This window comes from Aedes albopictus, chromosome 1 (assembly GCF_035046485.1).
Source record: "Aedes albopictus strain Foshan chromosome 1, AalbF5, whole genome shotgun sequence".
Taxonomy (NCBI): domain Eukaryota; kingdom Metazoa; phylum Arthropoda; class Insecta; order Diptera; family Culicidae; genus Aedes; species Aedes albopictus.
The window spans coordinates 19833185-19859800 of NC_085136.1; the positions used below are offsets into that span (position 1 = coordinate 19833185).

The window sequence follows — 26616 nt, forward strand, 5'->3', positions numbered from 1 at the left end:
GGCTTTGATAAAGCCTTTTCTACCTGGTGTGTAGAATTGGCTTTAAGTAAAAAAAAAACACATAGATAAATACTAAAAAAACTTTTACATTTACAATTTACATTTAAAAAAAAAACATTTTGAAGCACTCAAACATTGTAGGTTCATCAGAAATTCCACGTACAGGTTTTAGAATGCCAGTGCCTATTTTAAAGCTTTCACAAAGTCAAAATTGAATCGTTTACAAATATAAAACAAAGCCTACGTCAAGGCCTACGCTTCTAATCCACTGAGCTCATTCTAGGGCTGTAACAAAGTCTAGTATTTCACAAAGCTCGTTTTAAAACTTTCACGAAACTTCTTCGGAATCTTTAGCATTTTTTTTTGGAAAGCTTATTTTAAGTCTTTTGTAGACATTCCATTAAAAATGAATGTCTTGAATTTATTGAGCCGATTCCACAACTTTCACAGAGCACTATTAAAAGCATCCATTGCTTCTATTTTGTTGCTTTCAAAAAGTCTAGTTTAAGGCTTTTGCAAAGCTCATTTGGATGCTTTTGAAACGCCAAGTTGGATCTTTTTCGAAGACTATTTACAAGGGGCATATCAAGACCTTCTCTAAGCCCTTTTCCAGTATTTAGGCGTTTAAAAAGAACATTTCAGAGCATTCACATAGTTTTTAAGGTTTTAACTGAACCAATTTTAAGTTTTTCCCAGATCCTGTTCTATTTCAATCATGACCACATTTCGAGACTTTATAGAGCTTTCATTGTAGCTATAATAAAACTCAAATACCCTAAGCTTTCTAAGCTTTCATAGCTATTATTTAAAAACTCCCACAATCCCTAATATGAGACTTTGACAAAGCCCAATCCAATGCTTTAAAAAATCACAGTTAGAGTTTACAATAGAGTCCATTAAGCATCTTCCAGAAAGCCATTTAAGATTTTTAAGCAGTCACGAAGCATTTGTGAAGCACATTCAGTGGTTCCAGTGCGAAGCACAGCTAATTTTATAGTTTTCTAAAGCATAATTCAAAGCCGTGATTCAATTCACTTAATATAATAAAAGCTTCCACATAGCCAGCTTCAAGATATTTTGAACTTAAAAACTTGAATTAACCCCAATGAAATACTTTCACAATAACCCTTCGGAAGCATACAAAAAATCCATTCATAAAAAACTTATACCAAGGATTTCTGAAAACTAATGCCTCGAGTTTCAAAAATTCATTCAAAATCCTCCACAAAACCCAGTTCAAAGCATGCAAGAATGCTTTTTGGAGACTTTCTCAAAGCTTATTTAAAGTCTCTCTCAAAGCCAAACACGAGTCCAGTAAACCCTTTTGTTAAGGCTTATCACAACGCTTCTACAATGACCAGTAACAAAGCCTACACAAAGTCCGAACGAGTTTCGAAGTTTCACGAAAGTCATTTCGAAGTTTTCCCAGGTCTTAATTTCACCTTTTCTCAGTCTATTTCGAGCTTTCCCTAAGGCTTTACTCCGAGCCCATTTAAAGGGGTCAGTTAACCCCATTTTAAGGCTTTAATATAGCCCATTTGGATGTTTCAACTGAACTCAATAAAATATGTTTTACAAAACTTATTTCACGACTTTAACAAATCTCATTTTGAGGTTTTTACAAAGCTCTATTCCTTACTTATACAAAGCCTATTTCGAGATATCACTGAACTCGAAGATTTCACAGAGCTAATGAGCTTTACTAAGTTTCACTCCATATAGATGCTAGCTTGATTGCTTGAGTTCACCGAGTTCATCTAGTAGATTTCGCAGCTATCATTAAGCAAATTCAAAGCATTTATTACTGCCGTTTTGTGGATTTTACAAAGAACAATTCAAGTCTTTAGGTAGTATATTTCGAGCGCTTAAATAAGCTTAAATTTAGCACTTTTACGTAGCTATTCTAAGCCATTCTCGAGACTTTTATTGAACCCATTTCGATGCCTGCTAAAGATAGCATATATACATATGGGTGCCATCATAAAACCCTGTTTTAGGCTGTCGCAAAGCTTGTTTCAAAATCTCCAAAGAGTCTTTCAAGTCTTAACCGGAACTACGCTCATTTTGAGTTTTACGCGAAGCCGATTACATAGACTTATTTCAGGTTTTTGCAATTTTGGGTATATTTTTTGGAGATTTTAAGAAGTTTTGACGAAACTTAAGCACAACGAGTTTCCTCCGAGGCTTTCATAAAACCTATTTGGAAGGCCTTATCCAGCTCAACTTGGGAGTTTTACCAAGCTTCTTATTTAGTTTTCATGAAAGGCATTTGGGTTTTTACAAAGTTAATTTCTAGGCTTCTAATAAATTGGCATCTATTTAAAGGCTTCGAGTACGTTTCAAAGGTCTAATGAAGCTTATTTCAAGGTATCCATAAACCCCATATCAAGCCTTTCGCCAGGTCTATCTTTATTAAAACTTGCATAAAATCAATTCCAATGCTTTTTCGAGGCTTTAATAAAATCCATCCGAAAGGTCTTATCAAGTCCAAAATGATGCTTTTATGTCTTTCATAATTGATATCTTGGTTTCTACATCGCCCATTTAGCGGCTCTGGGTTAGTCTAATGTCAAGGTTTTCATAAAGAAGTCCATGCTAAGGCTTGACGAATCCCATTTGGAGGCTTGCTGCAAAATCACTTAAACAAAGCTGTCATAAAACCTTTTTAATCGCTTTCACCAAGTTCATTTCAAGAGTTTCTTAACCCTTTGGAGCCGGAGGGGTCATATATGACCCCAACATTGAAACGGCTGTATAAATTCACCCATTCGATAAAACAGAATACTGTCTTCGGCAAAGTTGTTGCAAATTGAGTCCTCTATTAGAGAAAAATTGGGATATTTGTATTTGGGACTTCATTGATAACCTAGAACATCCTGAACACCACGAATTTTGGAGAACGAAATAATTGACATACAAGTTGTTCTAAAAGCTAAACTTGGATGTGGGTTTCGTTTATATGTATCCATTTACCCTTCATCAAGAATATCAAAAAGTGTTTTATATTCTGGGATGTTCAAGGTGTTCCAAACTGTCCTGTAGTGAACCCTTTCATATCTACAAGAATAATTTTATGTATTTTCGCCACAACTAATAGCATTGCATAAGATACAGGGATCCATGAAGCTCTTGACATTTACAATGTCATTTATAGACGCTATTGAGATATTCCAGGTCGGCCAAACTACCTTGGAATTCAAGACATCAGGTCTACACTCGTAGCAGTATCCATATCTGTTAAACTGAGAAACGCTACATAATCGATCGCAGTTACTGGAGCAATCTGAAGTCTAACAGCTTATTATAAACCTTTGGGACATCTAGGGTCGTCCAAACTGTTCTATAATAAAGTCCTTCAAATCTACAAGAATAATATTATGTGTTTTCACCATATATAATATTATTGTATAATCTACTGGGGTCCGCGAAGCTCTTGAAATCTCAAATGTCATTCAAAGACACTACAGGGATATTCCAGGTCGGCCAAACTACCTTGGAGTTCAGGACTTCAGGTCTACACTCGTAACAGCATCCATATCTGTTACACTGAGAAACGCTACATAATCATCCGCAGCTACTGGACCAATCTGAAGTCTAATTTTTTATTATAAACCTTTGGGACATTCAGGTTCGTCCAAACTGTTCTATAATGAAGTCCTGCAAATCTACAAGAATAATATTATGTGTTTTCACCATATATAATATTATTTTATAATCTACTGGGGTCCGCGAAGCTCTTGAAATCTCAAATGTCATTCAAAGACACTACAGGGATATTCCAGGTCGGCCAAACTACCTTGGAGTTCAGGACTTCAGGTCTACACTCGTAACAGCATCCATATCTGTTACACTGAGAAACGCTACATAATCATCCGCAGCTACTGGACCAATCTGAAGTCTAATTTTTTATTATAAACCTTTGGGACATTCAGGTTCGTCCAAACTGTTCTATAATGAAGTCCTGTAAATCTACAAAGAAAATTTTATGTGTTTTCACCATAAATAATAGCATAGCATAATCTGCTGAGTTCGGTGAAGCTCTTGAAATCTCAAATGTCATTTAGAGACACTACAGGGATATTCCAGGTCAGCCAAACTACCCTGAAGTTCAGGACTCCAGGTCTACACTCGTAACTGTATCCATATCTGACATACTGAGTAACGCTGCATAATCAACCGCAGTTACTGGAACAACCTGAAGTCTACTTTTTTATTATTCTTTGGGACATTCACGGTCGTCCAAACTGTTCTATAATGAAGCCCTTCAAATCAACAAGAAAAACTTTGTGTTTTTACCATAAATAATAGCATAGGATCTGCTGAGATCCGTGAAGCTCTTGAAATTTCAAATGTCATTTAGAGACATTATGGGAATTTTCCAGGTCAGCCAAACTATCCATGAGTTCAGAACTTCAGGTCTACACTCGTAACATCAGCTATGTCTGACATACTGAGTAACGTCTCATAATCAATAGCGGTGACTGGACCAACCTAAAGTCTACTTTATATTTTTATGAACCTTTGGGACATTGAGGGTCGTCCAAACTATCCTGAAGTTTAGCTCTTGATAGTAACAGTAGTTAGTCTCACAATGAACTTAAGACTGTAATCTGTAATGATAGTTTTGAGATATTCCAGATCAATATCACCACTCCGGAGACCATAGCTTCAGGTCTACACTTGTGACAATAGCTTTTGCCGCTACGTTAAGGTGTTACATAATCCACTGTACTTACCAAAGCATTCAGCGGAACAATACGCGTTGTTATATATTTTTGGGGTATTATGGGCTCCTTACTGTTATGAAGCCTAGTTGATAAAAACAACCATTGTAACTTTCAGAAGACTTGTTGGACATGATAGATTACAAATCATAGCTTTTAATGAAAGAAGTGTAACGGTAACTTCGTAAACTTTAGGATCTAAACTCAAGAACAATTTGGATGACCTAGGATATCCCGACTGATCTGATATCGTCTATTTACCTTTCAGAAGAGTTACTGGACATGATAGATAACAAATCGCAGCTTGGTATAATGAAAGCAGTTACCGTTACACCCGCAGACATCAGGATCTAAACTCAAGAACAGTTTGGATGATCTAGGATATCCCGAATGATCTGATACTGTCTATTGAATTTTCAGAAGACTTACTGAGCATGATAGATTACAAATCGTAGCTTTGCATAATGAAAAAAGTTAACCCGTAGACTTATGGATCTAAACTCAAGAACAGTTTGGATGACCTAGGATATCCCGACTGATCTGATACTGTCTATTTACCTTCCAGAAGACATACTGGACATGATAGATTACAAATCGCAGCTTTGTATAATGAAATCAGTCACCATTACACCCGCAGACATCAGAATCTAAACTCAAGAACAGTTTGGATGATCTAGGATATCCCGACTGATCTGGTATTGTCTATTTATCTTTCAGAAGACTTGCTGGATATGATAGATTACAAATTGTAGCTTTGTATAATGAAATCAGTTACCGTTACACCCGCAGACTTTAGGATCTAAACTCAAGAACAGTTTGGATAACCTAGGATATCCCGAATGATCTGATATTGTCTATTGAGCATTCAGAAGACTAACTGGGCAGGATAGATTACAAATCGCAGCTTTGTATAATGAAATCAGTTACCGTTACACCCGCAGACTTTAGGATCTAAACTCAAGAACAGTTTGGATAACCTAGGATATCCCGAATGATCTGATATTGTCTATTGAGCATTCAGAAGACTTGTTGGATATGATAGATTACAAATCGCAGCCTTGTATAATGAAAGCAGATACCGTTACACCCGCAGTCTTTGAGATCTAAACTCAAGAACAGTTTGGATGATCTAGGATATCCCGACTGATCTGGTATTGTCTATTTATCTTTCAGAAGACTTACTGGGCATGATAGATTACAAATCGCAACTTTGTATAATGAGATCAGTTACCGTTACAGCCACAGACTTAAGGATCTAAACTCAAGAATAGTTTGGATGACCTAGGTTGTCCAGAAAAAATATTCCGCATAATATTCTACCGTTTTTATACTGTTGAATACCAAAACTACAGAAAAACGCAGAAAAAACTCCAGAAGAACGCTTGGGAAAATTCCGGCTTCAAAGGGTTAAAGCCCACTGCGCAACATTTGCTATGCCCATTGAATGGCTTCTACAAAACTGATATCGAGTCTTTATTAAGCTCAGTATGGAAGTTCTTTTTAAGAATTTTATAAAATTTCGAGAAAATATCAGTTTTATTTAAATGGAATTTCTGAAAGTATACCCAGATCTACTCCTTGACGAACTTCTTGAGAAACATCTGGAAAAATTTTTTGAGGAACTCTCTTACTCTCGGAGGAATTTCTAGAAAAAATAATCTGTGAATCATCTGAAAACAAAAATCCCTAGAAATATGAAAAAAAAATGATTTTCAGAAAACTATTCCAAGAGTTTTGACACAAATTTCCCAAATGTAGGAGAACGCGCCTCTAGAGCCTATCTACTGAATAGTTCCCGGGTGTTCATTCAGAAGTTTTTTCCGGGAATGTTTCACAGATTTCTTCGGAAATTTGTTTCACGAGCTCCCTCCAACAGATTTCCAGATGTTCCAGAATCATTCAAATTTTGAATGCGGAAGTTTTTCCAGAAGGTCTTTCAAGAAATTTTACCGAGATTTGTTTTGGGAAACCGTCCGGGAGTTTTTCCTCAAGATGTTTAGGAAATATATCCATAAGTTCTTCCCAGAAATTTTCAGGTAATACTACTGAGAATTCTCACATACGTTTCTGCGGAGCTTCTTCCAGAAGCTTTTCGAATAATTCTTCCAGAAGAGTTCACGAGCGCCACTGGAGGTTCTGAAGTTTGTCCAAGGATATTAGAGAATACTTCGAAAAATATATCTGAGTGTGTTTTCCAAAAGTTTCTCAGTGAATTTCTTTTAATTCTAAACATTCTTCCAAAAGTTCTTCTGGAGATTTTTCTAGAAACTGCACCGAGATTATTTGTGAGTTTTTTGAGAAGTGCATTTTACAGTTATTCCAGAATTTTTTTTCAAGAAAACGAGACATATTTTGAAAAATTTTCCTCCAAAAAACTCTTGCTTGACCCGTTGCTCTTAGAATTCTTCCAGATCTTCCACCGGAAGATGCTCCAGAACTCCCTTGAAGTGTTCCTCCATAAGTGGTTCTCATAATTCTTTCACCAATTGTTCTAATGATTGGTCAGAGCGTTGTTTCGGACATTCTTACAGTAATTTCTGTATAACAACATACACAAGTTCCTCTGGGAAACGATCCGAGGTGTGCTCCCAAAAATTCTTCCAAAATTTCTTTCCGATGTTCGTCTGGCAATTCATACAGTAATTTCTTCCGAAGGCCTTCCAAGATCTCCTCAGCAACCTTTCATGTGTTCCCCCAGAAAATTTCTCACAGTAATACACTGCCGTGAATCGCATATCAGTCCCATCTTTGCTGGATTTCTTATGCAAATTGGACAGATATGCGATTCACGGCAGCACAGTAATAACAATTCTTCCAGTAATATCACTAAAAATTTATACTGGTGTTCCTTCAGCAATTTAGGCAAGAGATTCTCTAGTTATTCTTTTGAAAAATCTTTCAGAAATTTTCATAGGAATTCCTCTCAGGTTTTTATTGGTAGAATTTACTGCATAACTTCTCTTAAGATTTTTTAAATATATTTTCTCGAACATTGCTTCAGGGTATTTTCCAGAAATCACTCAAGAATCCATACTGGATTTCCGAAAGTTCAACCAAGGACACTTCTAGAAATTCTTACCAAGAGTTTTTACCAGTAACTTCTGCAGAAAACCCTGGAAGGTTTTTTGAGAAATTCTCAGAAGAATAAATAAAAGACTTCAAAAGAGTCCTAGGATTGAATCCTTACGAAAATTACGAAACAAAAATTTTTGAGAGAATTTCTTGGAAAATGCTGTTGCTAGAATTACTAAATTGCATTTGAAAAAATCTTGAAAAATCTCAGAAAGAAATTCTGAAGAAATCTTTGGAATGATTCCTGAAGAAAAGACTTTATTAATCTGAAATTTTGGGATTTGAGGAAGAGAACAACTATTGAAAGAATTTCTTTCTGTTGGTGTATACCTTGGTAGAATATTTGGAGAAATATTTGTTATATTTTCTGAAGGAATTCTCAAAATAACTGTTGAAGAAAACTTTAGAAATTTCTTAAAAAATCAGCAGAGAATTTTCCGGGAGAACCCTTATATCATTTTGGAGGAATTCTTAGAAGATCAACCAGGGGAGTCCTTGAACGATTTCCTACAAGAGTTATTGAAATTCTTGAGAAATTTATGTTTTTTTTAAGATACAGGCTTCCGCTAGGAATTACCTCCTGGGATTTTCCTGAAATTGTTCCTAGGGTTTCCTAGACTTTCGTGTAGAGATTTATCCAGAAATTCCCTGGAATTTTTGGAGTCATGTGGAAAGGAATTCCTGGAGGAATCCCTAGAATGAACTCCGATAGGAATCTCTGAAAGGAACTCCTGTAGCCAACCCCAGATGGGAATGCTGGAGATATCTTCAGAAGAAACTCCAGAAGTTCCATCCTTGAATTTCTTCTGAAAAATTCTGAATTTTTCAGAAGTTACTTATGGAGGAATCCCCTGAAGAAAGGAATCCTTAAACGGATCTCCTGAGGAATCTTTAAAAGGAACTTCAGGGGGAATTCCTAAAGGGAATTGCTGTCAAAATCACAGTACAGGGAATCATAGCAGAATCTCCACAAAAATAGTTGGCGAACTCCAAAGAAAGAAAAAAAAAATCCATTTACTTATGTAGTTTATCCGACCTAAAAATCTAATGAAATTGTCTTCGAAACACAAAGCTAAGGCTACGCATTCCGAGTCAACCTTGGAGTCAACAATTTCTAATAACTGCTCTATATTTGACTCGTCTAGCTCTCGAGAGTTTTACAACTGGAAATGATAGCTCAATTTGTCAACTCTACCTACCTTCTTCGGTGAATGTTTTTAATTACGAAAAGCATTCGTCCATTCCGGCAAACCAAACAGGTATGATGCCCCTTGTCCTCTCTATTGGTGGTAGATGACATTGTTGGGAAGAAATCTGAAAATTCCAACCATGATGGAACAGTCAACGATGGAGGAAGGAAGACAACCCAGGGAGTCTCAATCTCGGAGCAATTGCTCCAGCGTGGAAGGATACTTGTGAATTTATGGCATAGCAATAAAGCCGGTAGTTTGTCAAAGAAAATGCTGTTACGGTCGAGTGGGTTTGATCATTTGTAGCCAGTGCTGTTGTTGTTGCTGCTGTTGTAGATGAGTAAGAAATTTATTGCCACAGTGAAGCAGTTTCTTCCGAATTGTTGGAGACAATGGTTTGCTAGCAGATTGAATTCCACGAGCGAGGGGGTGTTGTACTCAGATGTCGATGTGCATTATTTGCGTAGAGTATATTTACTTGGAATCTTCTATGAAAATTAAAATTACGAAATGGAGCTCCAGAAATAATTGATACTAATGTTGGTAATGTTTGGTAAAAACCATTAAGGGAAATGCTACTATTTCCTATTCCAAATGTGGTCCATGATGCTCAAAAGTAGGTTTTATTAAACCCCTCAAGAAAGGTTTTATGATGCCTTGATTTGGGTTATGTAATAACATTAAAGGGATACTATTAAAAGGCTCGTTTGCATGAATGCTGCGGAATTCTTAAAAGGCACTATTCGAAAGCCTTGAAAAGAGCTTCGTAAAAAACCTTATAAGGGGCTGTCCATAAACCACGTGGCCATAAGGGGGGGGGGGGGGGGGGTTCGGCGTATGTGCATTTTGTATGGACGAAGAAAAAATTTTGTATGGACAAATGACCACGCAGGGGGGGGGGGGGGTTGGGGGTGAGAAGTCCCAAAAAAAATGACCACGTGGTTTATGGACAGCCCCTAAGAGGTTTCGTGTTGTGACTCGGGGCAACGTCTAATATTGGCGTTATGAAAGTTTTCAATTTCAAATTCATGAAAATTTGAAATGGCTATCGTTGAACTTGGAGGAACTGTCCAAAAACTCCTGGAAAAGAACTTTGCTAAAGCCCCAAGACAGACCGTTTCCTGGAAATGAACTTCATTCATGGATCCTATAACAATTCCCCGAATACCATTAACCCGAAAACTATTACCCCCAATAGACCTTTGCCCCGAATGGCACATTACCCCGAAAGCCATTTCCCCGAATGACACATTACCCCGAAAACCATTTCCCCGAATGACACTTACCCCGAATGCTATTTCCCTGCAAAATAATGTCTTTTAATTCATTATGCTTTTTCCCGAGATTTTTGATGTCCAGGAATAGTTTTCACCAAGTATATGTAACTGGCACTGCACTGATACTGAATGCAAATAGTATGAAACTTATCAGATATTTTTTTCTTCTTTTGATCATCTGCTATTCTTTCGAGGCTGGAAATAATGAGGATATAAAGAAATAGCTCATTTAGAACAAATAGAAAAAGCAGTACTGTAAAATGATTAGGTGAGTTATATAGAGTACTGATCCTCTATCGCCTCTATCCAATTCTGTCTATCACAAAGCTTTCCACCTTGTTTCATGGACTGTGTACAACTCGCCCTAAAACTGATAAGCTAAATTACTAATCATTGTATTGATATAAGACGAAAGAACAACCTACGATAAAAGAAGGAAAAATCTTTATTAAATGCATTTGCTCCACATCATAATATCATTATTAACGCCTAAGTCTAGAAAGAATAGCCGATGCACAAAAGAAGGAAAAAAATCTGATAAATATTAAGTTCATTTTTCCACAGACAACCCAAGTAACAATCAGCATGCCTTGAAGGTTTATTCATGTTTTATCCTGGTTTTATACGAGCATGTCAAAAAGCTAGTTGTTCTAAATTAGTTTTATGTGGTAGTTTTTTACTTTGAACCTTTGGCATTCTATAAAACTATCATATAACTTCTGCTATAAACATCTTAGTTTAAGACTTGCAAGTAGACATGAATTGGTTTTATCTCTTATTATATACCATTTCAATAAAACTTGCACTTGCGGTTATTGTCGGAGAGATTTTTTTTGTAAACAAATACACAAAACTGTGAGGCAATGAATAAAACCAACAAAAGATTTCGTGGCCGTAACATAAACCAAAAAAATGCTGTGATAAAACCGCTAGTTTTATCATGAGCTCAGTTATGACTACCCCAGGAGGGTTAGCCCTATTGGAGAGATCATCAGGAACACAGAGTTTTATTAGAAAAATATGTCGCCTAGCCGGGATAATTCATGTAAATACAGAAAAATTATTACTCAATTTTATGATTTCACGTACAGCTTAAGATCAAATTAAACCATACAACACGTTTCCGTCATTTTATTGTGTCAGAAAAATTACATAATGTCTTTTAAACTCCGCTGTGTTGAAAAAACCTTTTTTGCACCCAATTCCACCGAGTAAATTAAATGCATTTAACTTCCAAATTATGCATAGTTTGTGTGGCGCATTTAGTTTTTGTCATTATCACAGTCACATTCACCACAAATTTTCCCTGGCATGTCTCCTGACACGTATTAAATAGGAAAACAAATCTGAATTCCATATCTGCATCTTTCCAATTGATTGCTGGATAAACAACCAAGCATAATTTATTCTGACGATCGAACATTGAGAGTGAAAAATAATCAAAACAATTATTTGACAAGTCAGAAGATGGTTTTATTTAGAAGATTGATAAAACTATGATACAACCCTAAATCCTAAGCCGGTTTGCATACGAAGTCCTGTAGACCCTAATAAGACTGGGCCAAATAGCCAGAACGTGGGCTTATTGAGGCATACAAGAACTCGAGAGCATTTTCAAGTCGGCATCAATGGTTTTATGTTTAGGATTTTTGAATCGCTAAAAAACTTTGATAAAATTAAAAGTGTTACTTGGGAACACTATTGAAAAATATTTTTTCGGAGTAATCATCTGTTCGGGGAATTGGGCTATTCGGGGTAATGTCATTCGGAGTGTTGGAATTCGGGGTACTGGACCATTCGGGGTATTGGTTTTCGGGGAGATGGTTTTCGGGGTAATGGAATTCGGGGAACTGTTATAGGACCCATTCATGGATTCGATGGAGTTCTGTAAATATCTTGTGAAAGGTTCGAAATAGGCATTAGTTAAGCCTCAAACCAGTTGAGGAAATTTCCAAAATAGGCTTCGCTACACCTCGGAAAAGGGTTTGTGAAAGCCTCGAAATGGGTCTAATGTAATACTTTGTTAATACCTCAAAAAAGGTTGTAATTGGGCATTGCAAAAGTCCTAAATTTTGTTTTAAAACTTCAGAGGAATTCTCGAAAAAAAAAACTTTAAAGGAATTCCCAAACGAGTCCCTAGGGACCTCTGAAAAATCCTAAGGGAACTATGCATTGAAGCATTTCCATCAAACATCCCTGAAAAAAATCGAAAATGGTGTTTCAAAACAGTGTAACGCTGGGAGTTAGTAGGTTTAATAGTGCCATGTTAAGGCCTAATAGGATTTGTTAACCCTTGGAATGTGCCTTGTTATAGGAAGTCTACAAATGAACTCTGTGTAGGTATACAGTGACCGGCACAAAAAAAGATCCACCATGGAGTGGTTACAGTTTCTAATGAAAGCTACATCCGTAAATGATAAAACATACCTTTCAATGAATGCACTTCATCCATTTTACATTGTTTTAGTAATCTGTGTTGAAAAATATTTGGTTTTTGTGTTATAAAGTGATTTCTGATAAGATTGGGGTAAATTGCTTAAAAATTGGGTATGACAGAAAAAAAGATCCACTTAGCAATTAATTCTGAAATTTCAAAATTTCGTCAAATTTTCACATGTTTTGCTTCTTGGTGTATGCTATTATGATGTTTTAGACATATGAAATTTGTTTTGAAATGAGTTTTATCAATTTTAGGGTGATATGGGGCGAATTTATTTTACATGGTCAGTATAATGGGTAAAATATTCTCTAAGCTACAGAAACTATTTGTAAGTAAGAATGAGAGCTATTAATCTACTATATAACAATAATTCAGCTTGCTGACATACAGAGATGTACTTTTTTGGACAATTTTCAATAGTTTTGATCGACTAATGCAAAGAAATGCACATGTTGTGAAGATTATTAAGGATTATTTGATAATTCAAAACCAGTGCTGGGAAAATCACGAAGTTCATTCGGCGGAGTCAAAACTATTCAAATCACAGCTACCCATGGTTATGAATGCAAAACCGTCCGCTACGGTAGTCTAGTTTGTTGAATTTCATCAGAAACCCTATGTTGCTACGGTAGTTTGCTACAGTAGATCGATATGTCTCTGTTCTGACGGGAGGTGTAACCATGGGTGTAACGATGCTGCAAGGAACATATGGGCTTTCGGGAGCGTGTCATCGGAAAATACTGTGCTTCGGTCGATGACGATGGTCCTAATGAAGAACGCCAGTACGACAAATGAATTTCAATGAAACTCATTTGGAGCTCCCGCGTCGGATCTGCTACTGTAGCATTTTTTTAGATCGCCTACTATATTGATTTAAAAAGAATACTCCCGCATATGAAGAGCCAGCGATACATTCATCAAATTCAAGCAAACTACTGTTACCATTCCCAGCACTGTTCAAAACACTTTCACGTTTGTGTATCGCAATGATCACCTCCATCTGTTTGTGCTAAAGCTTGCTGTAGGTATATTCTATCATATACACATTGATATTTACAAATTTTCAATGTATTACAAGTGGTACACATGGTGCTCACTTATAATGTTAACTTTTAACATCAAATTTCACTGTCACTCCAATACATACAGATCAAAAGTTTACAAAAAAATAAAGCATCAGATCATCCAGCCGTCTTCTGCAATATTTTTCGTTGGAATGCAAGGAATACATGTGCCGAAAACACCAACATGATTTGACGTTAGTATCTTACTCATTTCGTGTATGCGCATAATTCAACACCAATGTGATTTTATTTTAAAAGTTAACTTTACAAGTGAGCACCATGTGTACCACTTGTAATACATTGAAAATTTGTAATTTTCATTGTGTATATGATAGAATTCACCTCCAGCAAGCTTTAGCTCAAGCAGATGGAGGTGATCATTGCGATACACAAACGTAAAAGTGTTTTGAGTTATTAAATAATCCTTTATAATCTTCACAACATGTGCATTTCTTTGCATTCGTCGACCAAAACTCATAAAAATTGTCCAAAAAGTACATCCCTATATGTCTGCAAGCTGAATTATTGTTGTATTGTAGATTAATAGCATTCATTCTTGCTTACAAATAGTTTCTGTAGTTTAGAGAGAACTTTTTACCCATTATACTGACCATGCCCCATATCACCCTAAAATTGATAAAACTCATGTCAAAACAAATTTCATATGTCTAAAACATCACAATAGCATACACCAAAAAGCAAAACATGTGAAAATTTGACGAAATTTTGAAATTTCAGAATTAATTGCTAAGTGGATCTTTTTTTCTGTCATACCCAATTTTTAAGCATTTTTCCCAATCTTATCAGAAATCACTTTATTCCTCAAAAACCAAATATTTTTCAAAATAGATTATTGAAACAATGTAAAATGGATGAAGTGCATTCATTGAAAGGTATATTTTATCATTTTTGCATGTAGTTTTCATTAGAAGCTGTAACCACTCTGTGGTGGATCTTTTTTTGTGCCGGTCACTATACCTCGATGTCAGGCTCCTGAAGGAACATTTTAGGATCAAGATTTGATGTAGTTTTTTTTCTGTGTTTTTGTTTGTGTATGAAGTGTTTACTGATAATGAACATTTTGCTTCGGGATTTAAGTATGTTTTTCAAATGAATTATCGTAAGGTATACATCCGTTGCAAGCGTATCACAAATAGTTTATTCAATGAAAGATTTAACACCGTAATCTATTTCAGATTTACAGCCACCAGTCCTGCAGCGCCTAAAATGGAAAAACAAACCAGATAAATGATGCAGGCAGCTGTCTCAACACAACCAAATAATATTGTGTGTGCCTGAACGTTTACCAAACGTATCCTTTGGAGATTACCCTCCCACTAAAAACACCCAAATTCATGTGACACCTAGGCCTGAGGGTTCGCAGAGCTGTCCACATCTTTCATAGGTGTCCAAAACTAACCATCCTTTCTCATTCCTCAGCAGTCGTAAGGACGTCGCCAGGACAGTTATCGACCATTGGAGGATTGCGTCAGTCTTGTCTAAAAGTCAGAGACAGGGTTGCAAAAAAAACGAAAGCATGCAACGAACGTGAGTTTTTGTTTTTGTCTTTTCACCACACCGCTTCAGACGTTGAAGCCTCTTTTCATCACGATGGCGGGTGAAAGGAGAATAAAAATTCTCTCGTCGCTCACATCGCGGCAACGGCGAGATTCAATAACAACATTTTTCCTGTCATTGGCACTCAGAAGAGAAAATTCACCCCGTTTGCTTGTGGGCCAGTCGCATTCATGCGACCGTTGTTAACATGAAGCATCCATCAGCGCAGAGCGTGTGTTGAGTCATTACGTCCATAAAGTAGTTGAGTTTTTCTGTGTTCGCTTTCAAGTATCTCATAGTGGAGCTGGAAATGAATGCCTAATGCATTCAGTTCAGCACAATTTTATTCAATTGAATGTGATTTTTCAACTCTGGTCAGAGATAAGTCCCAAATCTTTGTGCTTTGGTTCGGACGGGAAGGAGGAAACCCTCATAACAGTGGTCTAGGACTGTACCACCTACGAAATTGTGCGACTCGCTTAATGCTAATGATTTGAATAATAACTTGAATTTTCGAAATGTTTTTAAAATCGAAGCATTTTTTTATTTTTATTTTTAATCAAAACTTTTGGCATATATTAGTAATTTTCGTTAAATAGCGAATGGATTACTGCACGAATTTATACTGGCCTACTTACTCTTACACGGAGTTTGACGTTTGAGCGGTGTCGGCATCGAAATTTGTGTGAGAGTAAGCAGGCCAGCATAAATTCGTGCAGTTGACCATAAACCACAATCACGCTAGCTTGCTACGATCGTTTCCAAAAATATGTATAGGTGATTTGAAAGCCAATATTTGAAGCAATGGACATACATACATAATAATGTTATTTGCATAAATGTCACATAAATCCAAAAAGTTCAGAAATTCACTCAGGGAACTGTCTCCGAGAATTTACCCTGGAATTTCTTTACTAATTGCTTCGAAAATGTTCCTTTACGAATTCCGTTAGAAATTTCTCCAGGATCCCTCCTGCGTTCCTTCGAAAAGTAATTAATGCATGTATTATGTTGGTGTCCTTCAATGTTATGCATGTCTAAACTTACTTTGCTCGTGGTGGTAAATGTTATGAGCTTCAATCAATCGGCAATTTATTTCCCACTCACTTCACCCCTGAATAGTTACAAACTATTTTGATTTTATTTACGGAATTCAACACAATTCATTTTTCTCCACTATATTCTTCTCGATCTCAACTAGCAGTCTTCTGTCCTTCCTTTGTTTTTGTTTTCCTTTCAAACTAATCTTTGACGGCTTTCCGTCTCTATCCGTTCTGTCATCTTCTCTGCCATTACTCACCTGTCATTTTGGCACCTATCAACAGACACACTTCCTCATCGGCCAAACGCCTACCGCGAGGCGTTAGGGTTTCGGCAGTGCTGCAAGAGCACAATCTTGCAGCGATGACATTCACGAAACGCGACGCGAGACAAGACACGACACTTATGGTTCTTACAATCGTCAAAATAATTAAAAAATTACCTTAATGCCGACCGATTTCGGGCTCGATGCAGCCCATCTACGGGACAATGTCCGACTGATTGCGATGTTGTTCGTACTGATACTGCAGCGATGCCTTCAGAAACTATTCCAGAGTTTTCCAGAAAATGTTTTAAAAGTATCTTCGAAAATTTGTACTGGGATTACTTTGAAAATTTTTCCAAGGATTGCACCACAAATTCTCACACAATTTCTTCAAAAATTCCACTAGGGAGTCCTTCAGAAGTTTCACAAAGAGTTGTGTAAAAAAGTTGTGTTTGAGTTTCTGAAGAAAATCTTCCAGGAGTTTCACTAGAAAATGCTATTATTTCGGGACTTTTCCAGATTTTTTTTTTGAAAAATGCTTCGGAAATTTCTTTTAGCATACTCTCAAACATACTTCCAAGGATTTGTTCCTCCGGGTTTTGCTTTGGAAGTTGCTTCAGTAATTTGGTTTTTGAAAATCTAAATTTATGTCAGAATTTTTTTCTGGGATTTAGGCCGATGCAAATATTTATTTTTGTTTTATGTCCGAGACCTCACATCGGGTACGAGGCGAAGGGGGGGGGGGTAACTAAAAATAAATAAGGAACAAACAAAAAAAACTTTTGAAAAATTAAAAATTTCCAACTATGTATTGAAAAAAATATTTTTCAACTATTGAAAAATAGTTGCTTGTAAACATTTTTTCTATCGAAAATGGAGTCATGGAACGTCATGTTTTTTTTCGACCCCTTAAATATTTTGTGATTTTTGAAGGCCATGACATAAAACAATTAAATATTTGCATCGGCCTTCCTCCAGGTTGTCTTAGAAAAGATAGTTGTGAGATCCATTTGGGATTTTTCTGTAGGGATTCCTATATAAACTACCCTAGGTAATTTCACAAATTTTGCGAGTGATTTTTTTTCCAGAAAAACACTCATGGCTTTTATTATAAATTCGACTATTAGTTTCTTCACAAATATCTCCAGATTTTCCTTCGGATATTTCTTTGCAAATTTCTCCAAGGATCACTAAAAAAAAACTTCCACAGATTTTTCAATAATTCTTTCTTGGACCTTTGTTGTAATCATCCTAGCATTTAAACAATCTTTCGCGAGTTCCTGATAAAAAAATCTCCCAGGGATTCTTGAAGAAATTCTTTCAAGGGAATCCTAAAAAATCTGTTAGAAATTCTTTCACAAAATCTTCTAGGAACTTCGACTATAGAATTTCCTCCAGTATTTTTTCCAAGAATGTCTTACACGGATAGCTTCCAAATGTTGCAGAGATGCCTTTAGAAGAGGGATCTCCAGTTAGTAGTTAAGGCTATGGATCGCCAATCCGGAGAAGGCGGGTACGATTCTCATTCCGGTCGGGAAAACTTTCTCGACTCCGTGGGCATAGAGTATCATTGTAATTACCTCACAATATACAAATTCATGCAATGGCAGGCAAAGAAAACCCTTCAATTAATAACTGTGGAATTGCTCAAAGAACTCTAAGTTGAAGAGAGGCAGGTCTTTGGGCAGGCCAAGTCCCAGTGGAAACGTAGAGCCATAAAGAAGTAGAAGATTGCTTTAGAAGATACTTCAAGAATTCCTTTCAAAAAATATTGCATAGACTGTTCCAGAAATTCGTCTGGATTTCGCCAGATTTTTTTTTCATAAAGATTCCTCCTGAAATCTTTTGAAGCATTCATCTAGAAAACCTTTCATGAACTTTCTAAAAAACTTAGCGATTTTTATTAATAAAAAATATTCACGGATACATTATGAATTAGAAATTCGGAACTGCTTCAAAATTTTCTCAGAAGCTCTCAAGAATATTCTCCAAGGATTGTGTTAAAAATTCTGCAAGAGATTAGTAAGGTACATAATTCCTAAAATTTCTACACATTCCTTGAAGTATTCTTTCAAGACTTTTTTCCCAGAAAATCTTCCAAAGATTCCTTCAGATTTTTTTTCTACTGATTCTGTCAGATAGTTTTAAAAGACTAATACGAATGAGGGGATTTCAAGAGGTTTTGTTAGATATTCCACCAGGGGTTTTCATGTGTTTCTTCAGCTATTCTACCTGGAATTTCTTCAGATAATCCATCTATGGATTCTTAAAATATTCCTGTTTATTTTTCAGAAATCCTTTTAAAATTTTCTTAATTTTTATATTTTTTTTCTTTCCATAGCTTCTTCAGTGATACTTTCGGAAATATTTTTAGTGACTTCTTCAATATTAATCCTAGGAAGAATTCAGCAGAGATTTCTTCAAGAGATCTTCCTTGGATTCTTTCAGAAGATATTTCACCAGTTCCCTCAGGAATAGCTCAACTGGTTCCTTCAGAGAATCTTCCAGGAATTCACCATTGTGAATGTACCATTGAAGAAGCGCTGAAATCGGCCATCATTGACTAATTAACTCTGATTTTGCCATGACAGCAGAATAATATATCACACATCTTGCCAGTCATCTGTAGAAGCATTGCAATGACCTTTTTACGGAATTTGTAACAAATTTTAGAATTCAAACGGATGAGTACACGCCAAGATAGTATAAGACATCTAACATAAATATCAGGAATATATTACAATTCTCGGTGACAAGATCTTGAAGGAAGTTTGTTAGAAAACTTTGAGAAAAAGTCTGCGAATGGGCAGTTTGTATGCATTCGCCAAAAATGTTGTCATTGTTAAGCGATCTGTAAAAAAATATCGCCGGTGAATCACCTCATATTCTTTATTATACCAACGAACCTAACCTTAAAATGACTGACAAGTCTCAGGTCATTTTGACAGATGTAACATGAGCTTGAAGAGGACGGCAACACGATCGATAAAGTAGAATATATGGTCCATTTTTTCGTGTATGTGTGTGGTGTGTCAAAATGACCTGAGAAGTGTCAAACATGTTCATGGCTAGCTCTGTTGGTGTAATGAAGAATACTCCATCCATCGTGATCATCGACAAAGCGAGAGATATAAATAAAAAAATGAAGTGAGAGATTAGTATGAGGATTAAGAGAAACAGACGTCACACTCCACTCGCTTCCCAGCGAACACTTTTTTAACGGTTGATTGAAATATTCGGTAATTGATCAATTGATCACTCGTGGCGTTGATATGGTTTTTGCTATTGTTTGACGTTTGCTCACTACCGCCACCTAGTGGTGTTCCGGCCAAGTCCAGTACGATATCATTGGATGGTTGCGTTTACGTAACGATGTTTTTAATGAAATTTGATCTAAGTGTTACGTCTGTTTCTCTGTGGTAGTTATATAATGCTCAGTATGTCATGAGGTAGACAAAACAATTTATTGATAAGTGCTCCACGTGTCAAAAGGCTGCATTATAAGTCATCATTGGTTATCAAAAACTTTACCATTGAAATTAAATATGTACATAAAATCGAGGACCTGCATAACCGATGGTATACTACATCGAGGTATGCCTTTATAAATCACAATATTTGAATAAGGATTCCTGAAAACGTTTGAATTGATTTTGTGACAGCCTTGAACAAGGATGAAAAATGTCACGGAATTTCATGAAAAACATGTTATGACATTTTTGAATTTCCACCACTTCCGGTGTAAATGTCCAGCTGTTTATATCATCAATCCATAATGCTGATAAGTTATGGAAAATTAACGATGTCGTCTAAACATTTCTTATTAGGAACAGAAAAAATAGCAAATAACAAAATGACATTTTCATGACATTTTCCATCCCTGGCCTTGAAAGGATAAAGTTAGATTTACTCAAGTTTTAAAACTGACTTTGTAGAAGCTTCAAAATGGGCTTCGTTTTACCTCGAACTGGCCTTTGTGAAAGCCACAAATTATGATTGGTTGAGATCTTGTTATATTTGAGCTTGATTGACCGCCCGTGGATGCTACTCCAGTATCGCCAGACCAGCTACACTCACACAAGGACCAATGAGATATCTGCCGGGAACATGCAGGTATCTTCAGTGTGTGAGCGTTGGTGATCTTCTATTTTTAGGCGACAATGGCGCCTGCCACGTCAGGTTGCAGGTCAATGTGGGGAAGGGGTAAGGAAGTGTTGATTGCAATCGTTTGTATCCACATCTGGCCGAATATACCTCTGCGCCAGCACAAATTCATGCGGATGTTGGAGTGTTGGTGGGAATTGGTTGGCAGAAGGTTCACACATTGGTGTGTGGATACCAGGAGAAGGTGATAGAATTGTGTGTTTTATTATTTTGAAGATGTGCGGCACAGTTCGCATGATTGCATAACTTGTAGGCGTTTTCTAATAGGATTGTGACACTGTGCTGTGAAAGTTTGGAAGGAAGGGAAACGGCTTTTTCAACCCGTTTCTGTTCTAGCGACGGCTATGAACATGTTAATATACATGAGTTGTATATGTAGAGAGCAGAGAGAAAGTATATAGAAAGATACAAAGTAGGAGGAAAAGGACGGGCCAGGGATTGAACCCAGGACCTTCTGCATATAAATCAGAAGCGGTAGCCACTAGACCACCAAGCCCGTTGTGATTGGTTGAGATCTTGTTATATTTGTTAAAAACAACAGCCGTTTCATCTTATAAGCTCATGACACCCAACGAAGCCGGCAAAATTTCCAGTTCTTCTAATCCCGAAAACTCCTTTCCAGTGGGATAACAACAAACTAAAAGTGATAGCATTCCGAAATGAACTTTCACTAGCAGAACGCATGTAGCTTTCCACTCCCGAAAGGACATGTCATTTCCTTTGGATAAAGCCTGCTACATCCATCCGAGTCGGAAGCTAGGACCTTACCCTGACTCAGACACCATCTTTGTGCGAAAGACATGAACACCGTGTCCTATTTACGCAAATGCTTTCTCAAATATACAACAACATCAACATCAACAACAGCAACAACAACACTACACCAAACCAACCATCGTGCCGTCGTGACAATGTGTTTCCTGTCAGTCCTGCAGGCAGTCGGCTCCTTCCTGCTCTCTAGGCACTAAATTTAGCACCCACTTCTCAGGTGGCAAAACCGACCCAACTGACTAAATCAAACAACTATAACAACACCACCAGGAACGTGGTTGTTGATGGAAAGTCGGTGAACCAACTTTCACATCAGACCATAGGTAGCTGAGGGCGAAATTCCGGAACCTGCCGTTTGTTGTTTTGTTTGCCAATCACTTTCGGATGGTTTTTGGTAGTGTTTTCAGGCAGTTCAGTTAGATAAGTTAAGCTGATTAATTCCTAACGTGAATCAAAATGTACATCAACCCAAAATCTGTAATCAAGCAACAATTTAGAATCCTTTTAGTTTTTAGACGGCTTTAAGAACTTCTTAGAACCTAAACGATTTCGTTTGGGTTTTATGGTGGTTCTAACGACCTCCTTTAACCTATTTGACTTGAAAAGTCAAAATGACTTTTTGAAATCCAAAATTGTCACATTTCTAATTGCATCTTCTTCTTCTTCATCTTTATGGCTCTACGTCCCCACTGGGACTTGGCCTGCCTCGCTTCAACTTAGTGTTCTTTGAGCACTTCCACAGTTATTAATTGAAGGGCTTTCTTTGCCTGCCATTGCATGAATTTGTATATTGTGAGGCAAGCACAATGTTACACTATGCCCAGGGAGTCGAGAAAATTTCCCGAAAGGAACGGGAATCGGACCCGCCGTCTCCGGATTGGCGATCCATAGCCTTAATAACTAGACGAACTGGAGACTAATTGCATACCGTAAATTTTTGAGAAATCTGTCTAGTTGGAGAGTCCTTGGAGAACTTCCACGACAAAAGCTGATCGCAAGCATTTTTCCGAGTCTGCCGTAGAACCTTCAAAGCATTTTTTTTTTTTTTTGCTAGGTTTCTAGCTGCACTCTGAATAGAGTTGAAACCTCTACACTAGACCCGAAGATAGAAAAGAGTACGTAATCTTTCAGAAGCAGTTTGCCAGCCGTACGCGGAAAATGATATCCATTAAGACACTGTTGCAACTGATTCAGAAAGATACGGTAGAAGATTGGAAAGTTTTCAATTGGTCAGTCAGTCAGGATTTGCCTATGTAGTGTTATGGTCACACGGTTTGTGTTTGTCTCCTTGTTTGATTTTGTGTTATGGTTAAATATGTTTTTCTCCTCGTTAAGTCAGTTGTCGTATGTTGTTTTTTTTTTCAAAGAATCAATCAAACCCTGTATGTTAAAATCAGGGAGAATAATATGTTAAAATCAGGGAGAATAATATGTTAAAATCAGGGAGAATAAGGCTATTCTCCCTGGTTAAAATATAGTCGATCATGTGTCAAATTGTTTTCATGATTTCGCTAATCGTTTTCTACTTGTGTTCATCTCTTGTGTCCTTAAATTGTCATCGGTCCTAAATCCACAGAAACATGTAACTGAACTTCTGAACATCTAAGAGATAATCAAAAATACGCCAACTTGGTCAGTTGATTGCAATAAAATTTTAAAATAATAAAGATTTCATGTCAACTTTCATCCCGCTACAAATACTATTAAAAATATTTAAGGTGAATATATGACGAAGCCACACCTAGAATTTTCAAGAGCACAAATCTGAAGAACCGAATGTCGGTTTGCGCTGAAAAGTTGATCGATTGCTCACCACCAGCGGGTAACCAATCGATCAACTTTTCAGCGCAAACCGACATTCGGTTCTTCAGATTTGTGCTCTTGAAAATTTTAGGTGTGGCTTCGTCATATATTCACCTTAAATTCGTTCAATTGTCCTATCGGTCCTACCTAGATGAACCATGTCATTTTCACAAGCGTAGCCTAACGTTGTTCAGTTAATAAAAAGCAGTCAGTTTTTGTCCAAAATGTCACGTCGAACGCATTGACGTCAACAATGCGTTTAAGTGTTCGCACGTTAGCTTCGAATCTATCAGCACAATTAAGTGCTGCAAATCTCCTTCCCACTATTGTTTCTTCGGTCGATTTTTATTGCTTTATTTAAAGAAAATATGACCAACTAACATTGTAAAAATTCGAAAAAGCGACTATGACATTAATAAATTACTATGTAATAAAAATCAACCGAGAAACGTGGGAAATAGAGCCCGAACAACATTTTGAAGTCAGATGGCTGTAAAAGGTTCCAAAACCTGTCACAAATCCTATAATACTTTTATTAGGATTTGTAACGATCATCAAAACCTTCTCAAATCCAACCGACTTGGAACTATTGCTTGGGAATAGACTCTACTGAGCCCCGGCGGTTCCTCCTGTTTATCGAGCATGTCTGATGCATATGATCAGCCATACTCCATCTGCAGCAGCCGGTTCGTGATGAACCGTTGGAGGCGCATTAAAGTGTTAAAAAGGTGATATGTTTCACTAAAGAATACTACATTACAATAATCAAAATGAAACTCCTTCACTTTAATACCGTCAACCCCTGCGAACTTGGCCAGGGTAGAACCTTCAAAGCATTTACATATTAAATGTTCACTTTTTCAACCATTCCAAAAAATGTTTACATCCCCAACCTCTGCTAACAAACCTACTACTCTACATTTGTTTTCTCACGATTCCCGATTACCCTAGCTACCATTTGAGCTGTATTCTAATCCCCCCCCAATCTTTGGCACCGCAATTTCCCATATGCCTTCCATTCTTTTGGTCCTCTTACAAATTATCTCGAAAGCTAACCCGATCCCGAGACTTGGTCGATCCGCGCGCCGAATGCGCACTGTACGTTCGGTTGAACCGCTGCTGCTGCTGCAGATTGTGGTGCCGCTCCAGCTCCAGCGACCTCCGAGGTCCACTGTACAAATGGGCACCTGGTCCGCCGTTCTTGCCCACCAAGGCCACCGGTTGCACCGGCGGCAGCGACGTTTCATACCCACTATCCCTCTTACCAGAAGCGTGGCTCGAGTTGCTCCGCCGATTCGACGCATTGCGGACCATGTGCGGTGACACGGGACGTGGTTTCTGCGAACCGGACCCGGATCCGGCAGCCACCGGCACCGCCGAAGGTTCCTCCTCGAAGTAGTCATCAAAGTTAGTAGAAAACTTGAACTTGCTGTTCTGCCGCGACAGGTAGTACTCGTAGTTCTCCCGCTGGATCATCTCTTGGATGTCCATGCTGCGTTCGCGCTCCAGCCGGTCGATGATCTCCATGTCCCGCGAGAGCGTACTGAGGGAACCCTTCCGCGAGGAGTACTCACTGTCAGTTCCGGAGATGATCGACGGGGTACCCTTGCGGATGCCGGAGTCCGGCTTGGAGAGCGATCCGTAACGGGCGGGTCGCCTCTGGTAGATGTCCGAGTCGGAGTCGTTGGAATCGTTACCGCCCTGGTAGTACGGAGACGTCGATTTGTAGAGGACGTTCTGCCGTGGGATAGCGTGAAGCGGTTCGTACAGCTCCGGTGCGACCACTTCGCGTTCGTTGATGTTGCAGTCCGTGCTGGAGGTTATGTTCGAGAAGTGGCCCGCTATCGACGAGCAGTAGTCGTCTTCTTCCTCCGGGGGTTTTTCGACAGATTTGGGCTTTGGGTTTGGAGGGAGAGTTCGTTCGCTGGTCCGACCGGCGCTGCCCGAACTGGTGGACTTCAGTGAAGACCGTTGAACCGATGTTCCCGATAAGTTCCGCGCGGGAGTCTTATCGAAGTTGCTGTGCTCAATCCGCAGCGGAGGAGGAAGTTGCCTTCGGGGACGGGTCGTTGAAGACACTTTGGCCACACCGTTACCGGAGAGGGCGCTCTCCGCGATGGTGCTCTCGAGCGTGGACTGTTGGGTCTTGGTGCTGACTCCCGCAGGTGATTTGGAGCGATCGATCGACGGCAGCGATTTGTTGCGTGGATGAACTGGAGCAGGGCCGGAAGAAGGGACCTCCGGCTGGGTTGGGGGAGATGACTCCGTCGGATGACTTACCGTGGACATTTGCGTGGAGAGGGGCGTTTTTACTCCCGGCGGGGAGCTGTTGTCGTCCAGGGACTGTTCGGACTTGGTACCGGTGTTGCGACGGGAGGATAACCGCAGGTAGCCCCGGAGCCGTTCTTTGGCCGGTCTGTGAGGAAGAACGAGAAAGAAAGAATATATGTGAAACTGAGTGTAAAAGAGTCGACTATGCATGTATTTTTAACTTCGTCGGAAAGAAGAAGTTTTGCAGCCTATGGTTTCCAGTCGTTATGTGTCCGACATTTTTTTTTGCTTTTTTCTATACCGTGCGTGTTGGTTACCCTGGTACCCTGTTGGTCACATAAGGGTTAAGAATTCTGGTGGCTTTTAGCTCGGCTTTTAGGTAAAGCTACTAAATGGATTGTATACCATGAATAACGTTTTTATGAATGTTTCGATTGAGAATTCAAGTTCTGGAATGTCAGATAAAGTAAATACTAGGGTGGGTCAACGTTGTATGGGAAAATTTAAAATTGATCATATTCAATCAGAACAAAGTTTTTAAGATGTCCTTTGAGGTCCCAAATAACTGTGCAAAATTTGAGCATGATTGGTTTAGCCTACATTTTACGCATCGGGATTGAAGTTTGTATGGGATTTTACATGGGAAATCATACTTTTTCGTATTTTTCTTGAAAATATATGGAAAAAGATACTTTCTTCGAAAGTCAGGCCGAAAATTGAGATTTTATTATTCCTATACTACATGTTTAACGATAATCACACTCAGGTGATCAGTAGTGTTACGGTGAAAAGGGGGTCCGGAGGGGGTTACATGAGGCTCACAGCCGAATTCTTCGAAGCAGATCGCAAACTCTGATATGCAGGTGCGAAACAGCTAAAAGCTGAAATATATTTGCATGTTTAGTTCAATGATATCTTATAGTTTTACAATACACTCACATTATTCGGTCTTACGCTTATTTTAGGATAATAATTAA

At 38.0% G+C, this 26616-nt stretch overlaps 2 protein-coding genes across 2 annotated transcripts in view; both read right to left on the bottom strand.

Moving 5' to 3' along the window:
• Positions 1 to 26616, bottom strand: part of LOC134284823 (uncharacterized) — a 496062-nt gene that overhangs the window by 411800 nt on the left and 57646 nt on the right. The window lies entirely within an intron of this gene.
• The window catches only part of LOC109433599 (uncharacterized), a 192020-nt gene continuing 188789 nt past the window's right edge, over positions 23386 to 26616 (bottom strand). The window contains exon 6 of the mRNA XM_062851868.1: positions 23386 to 25784. Coding sequence (XP_062707852.1) covers positions 24401 to 25784 — 1384 coding nt within the window. The 3' untranslated portion in view covers positions 23386 to 24400. The remainder of the gene's footprint in view (positions 25785 to 26616) is intronic.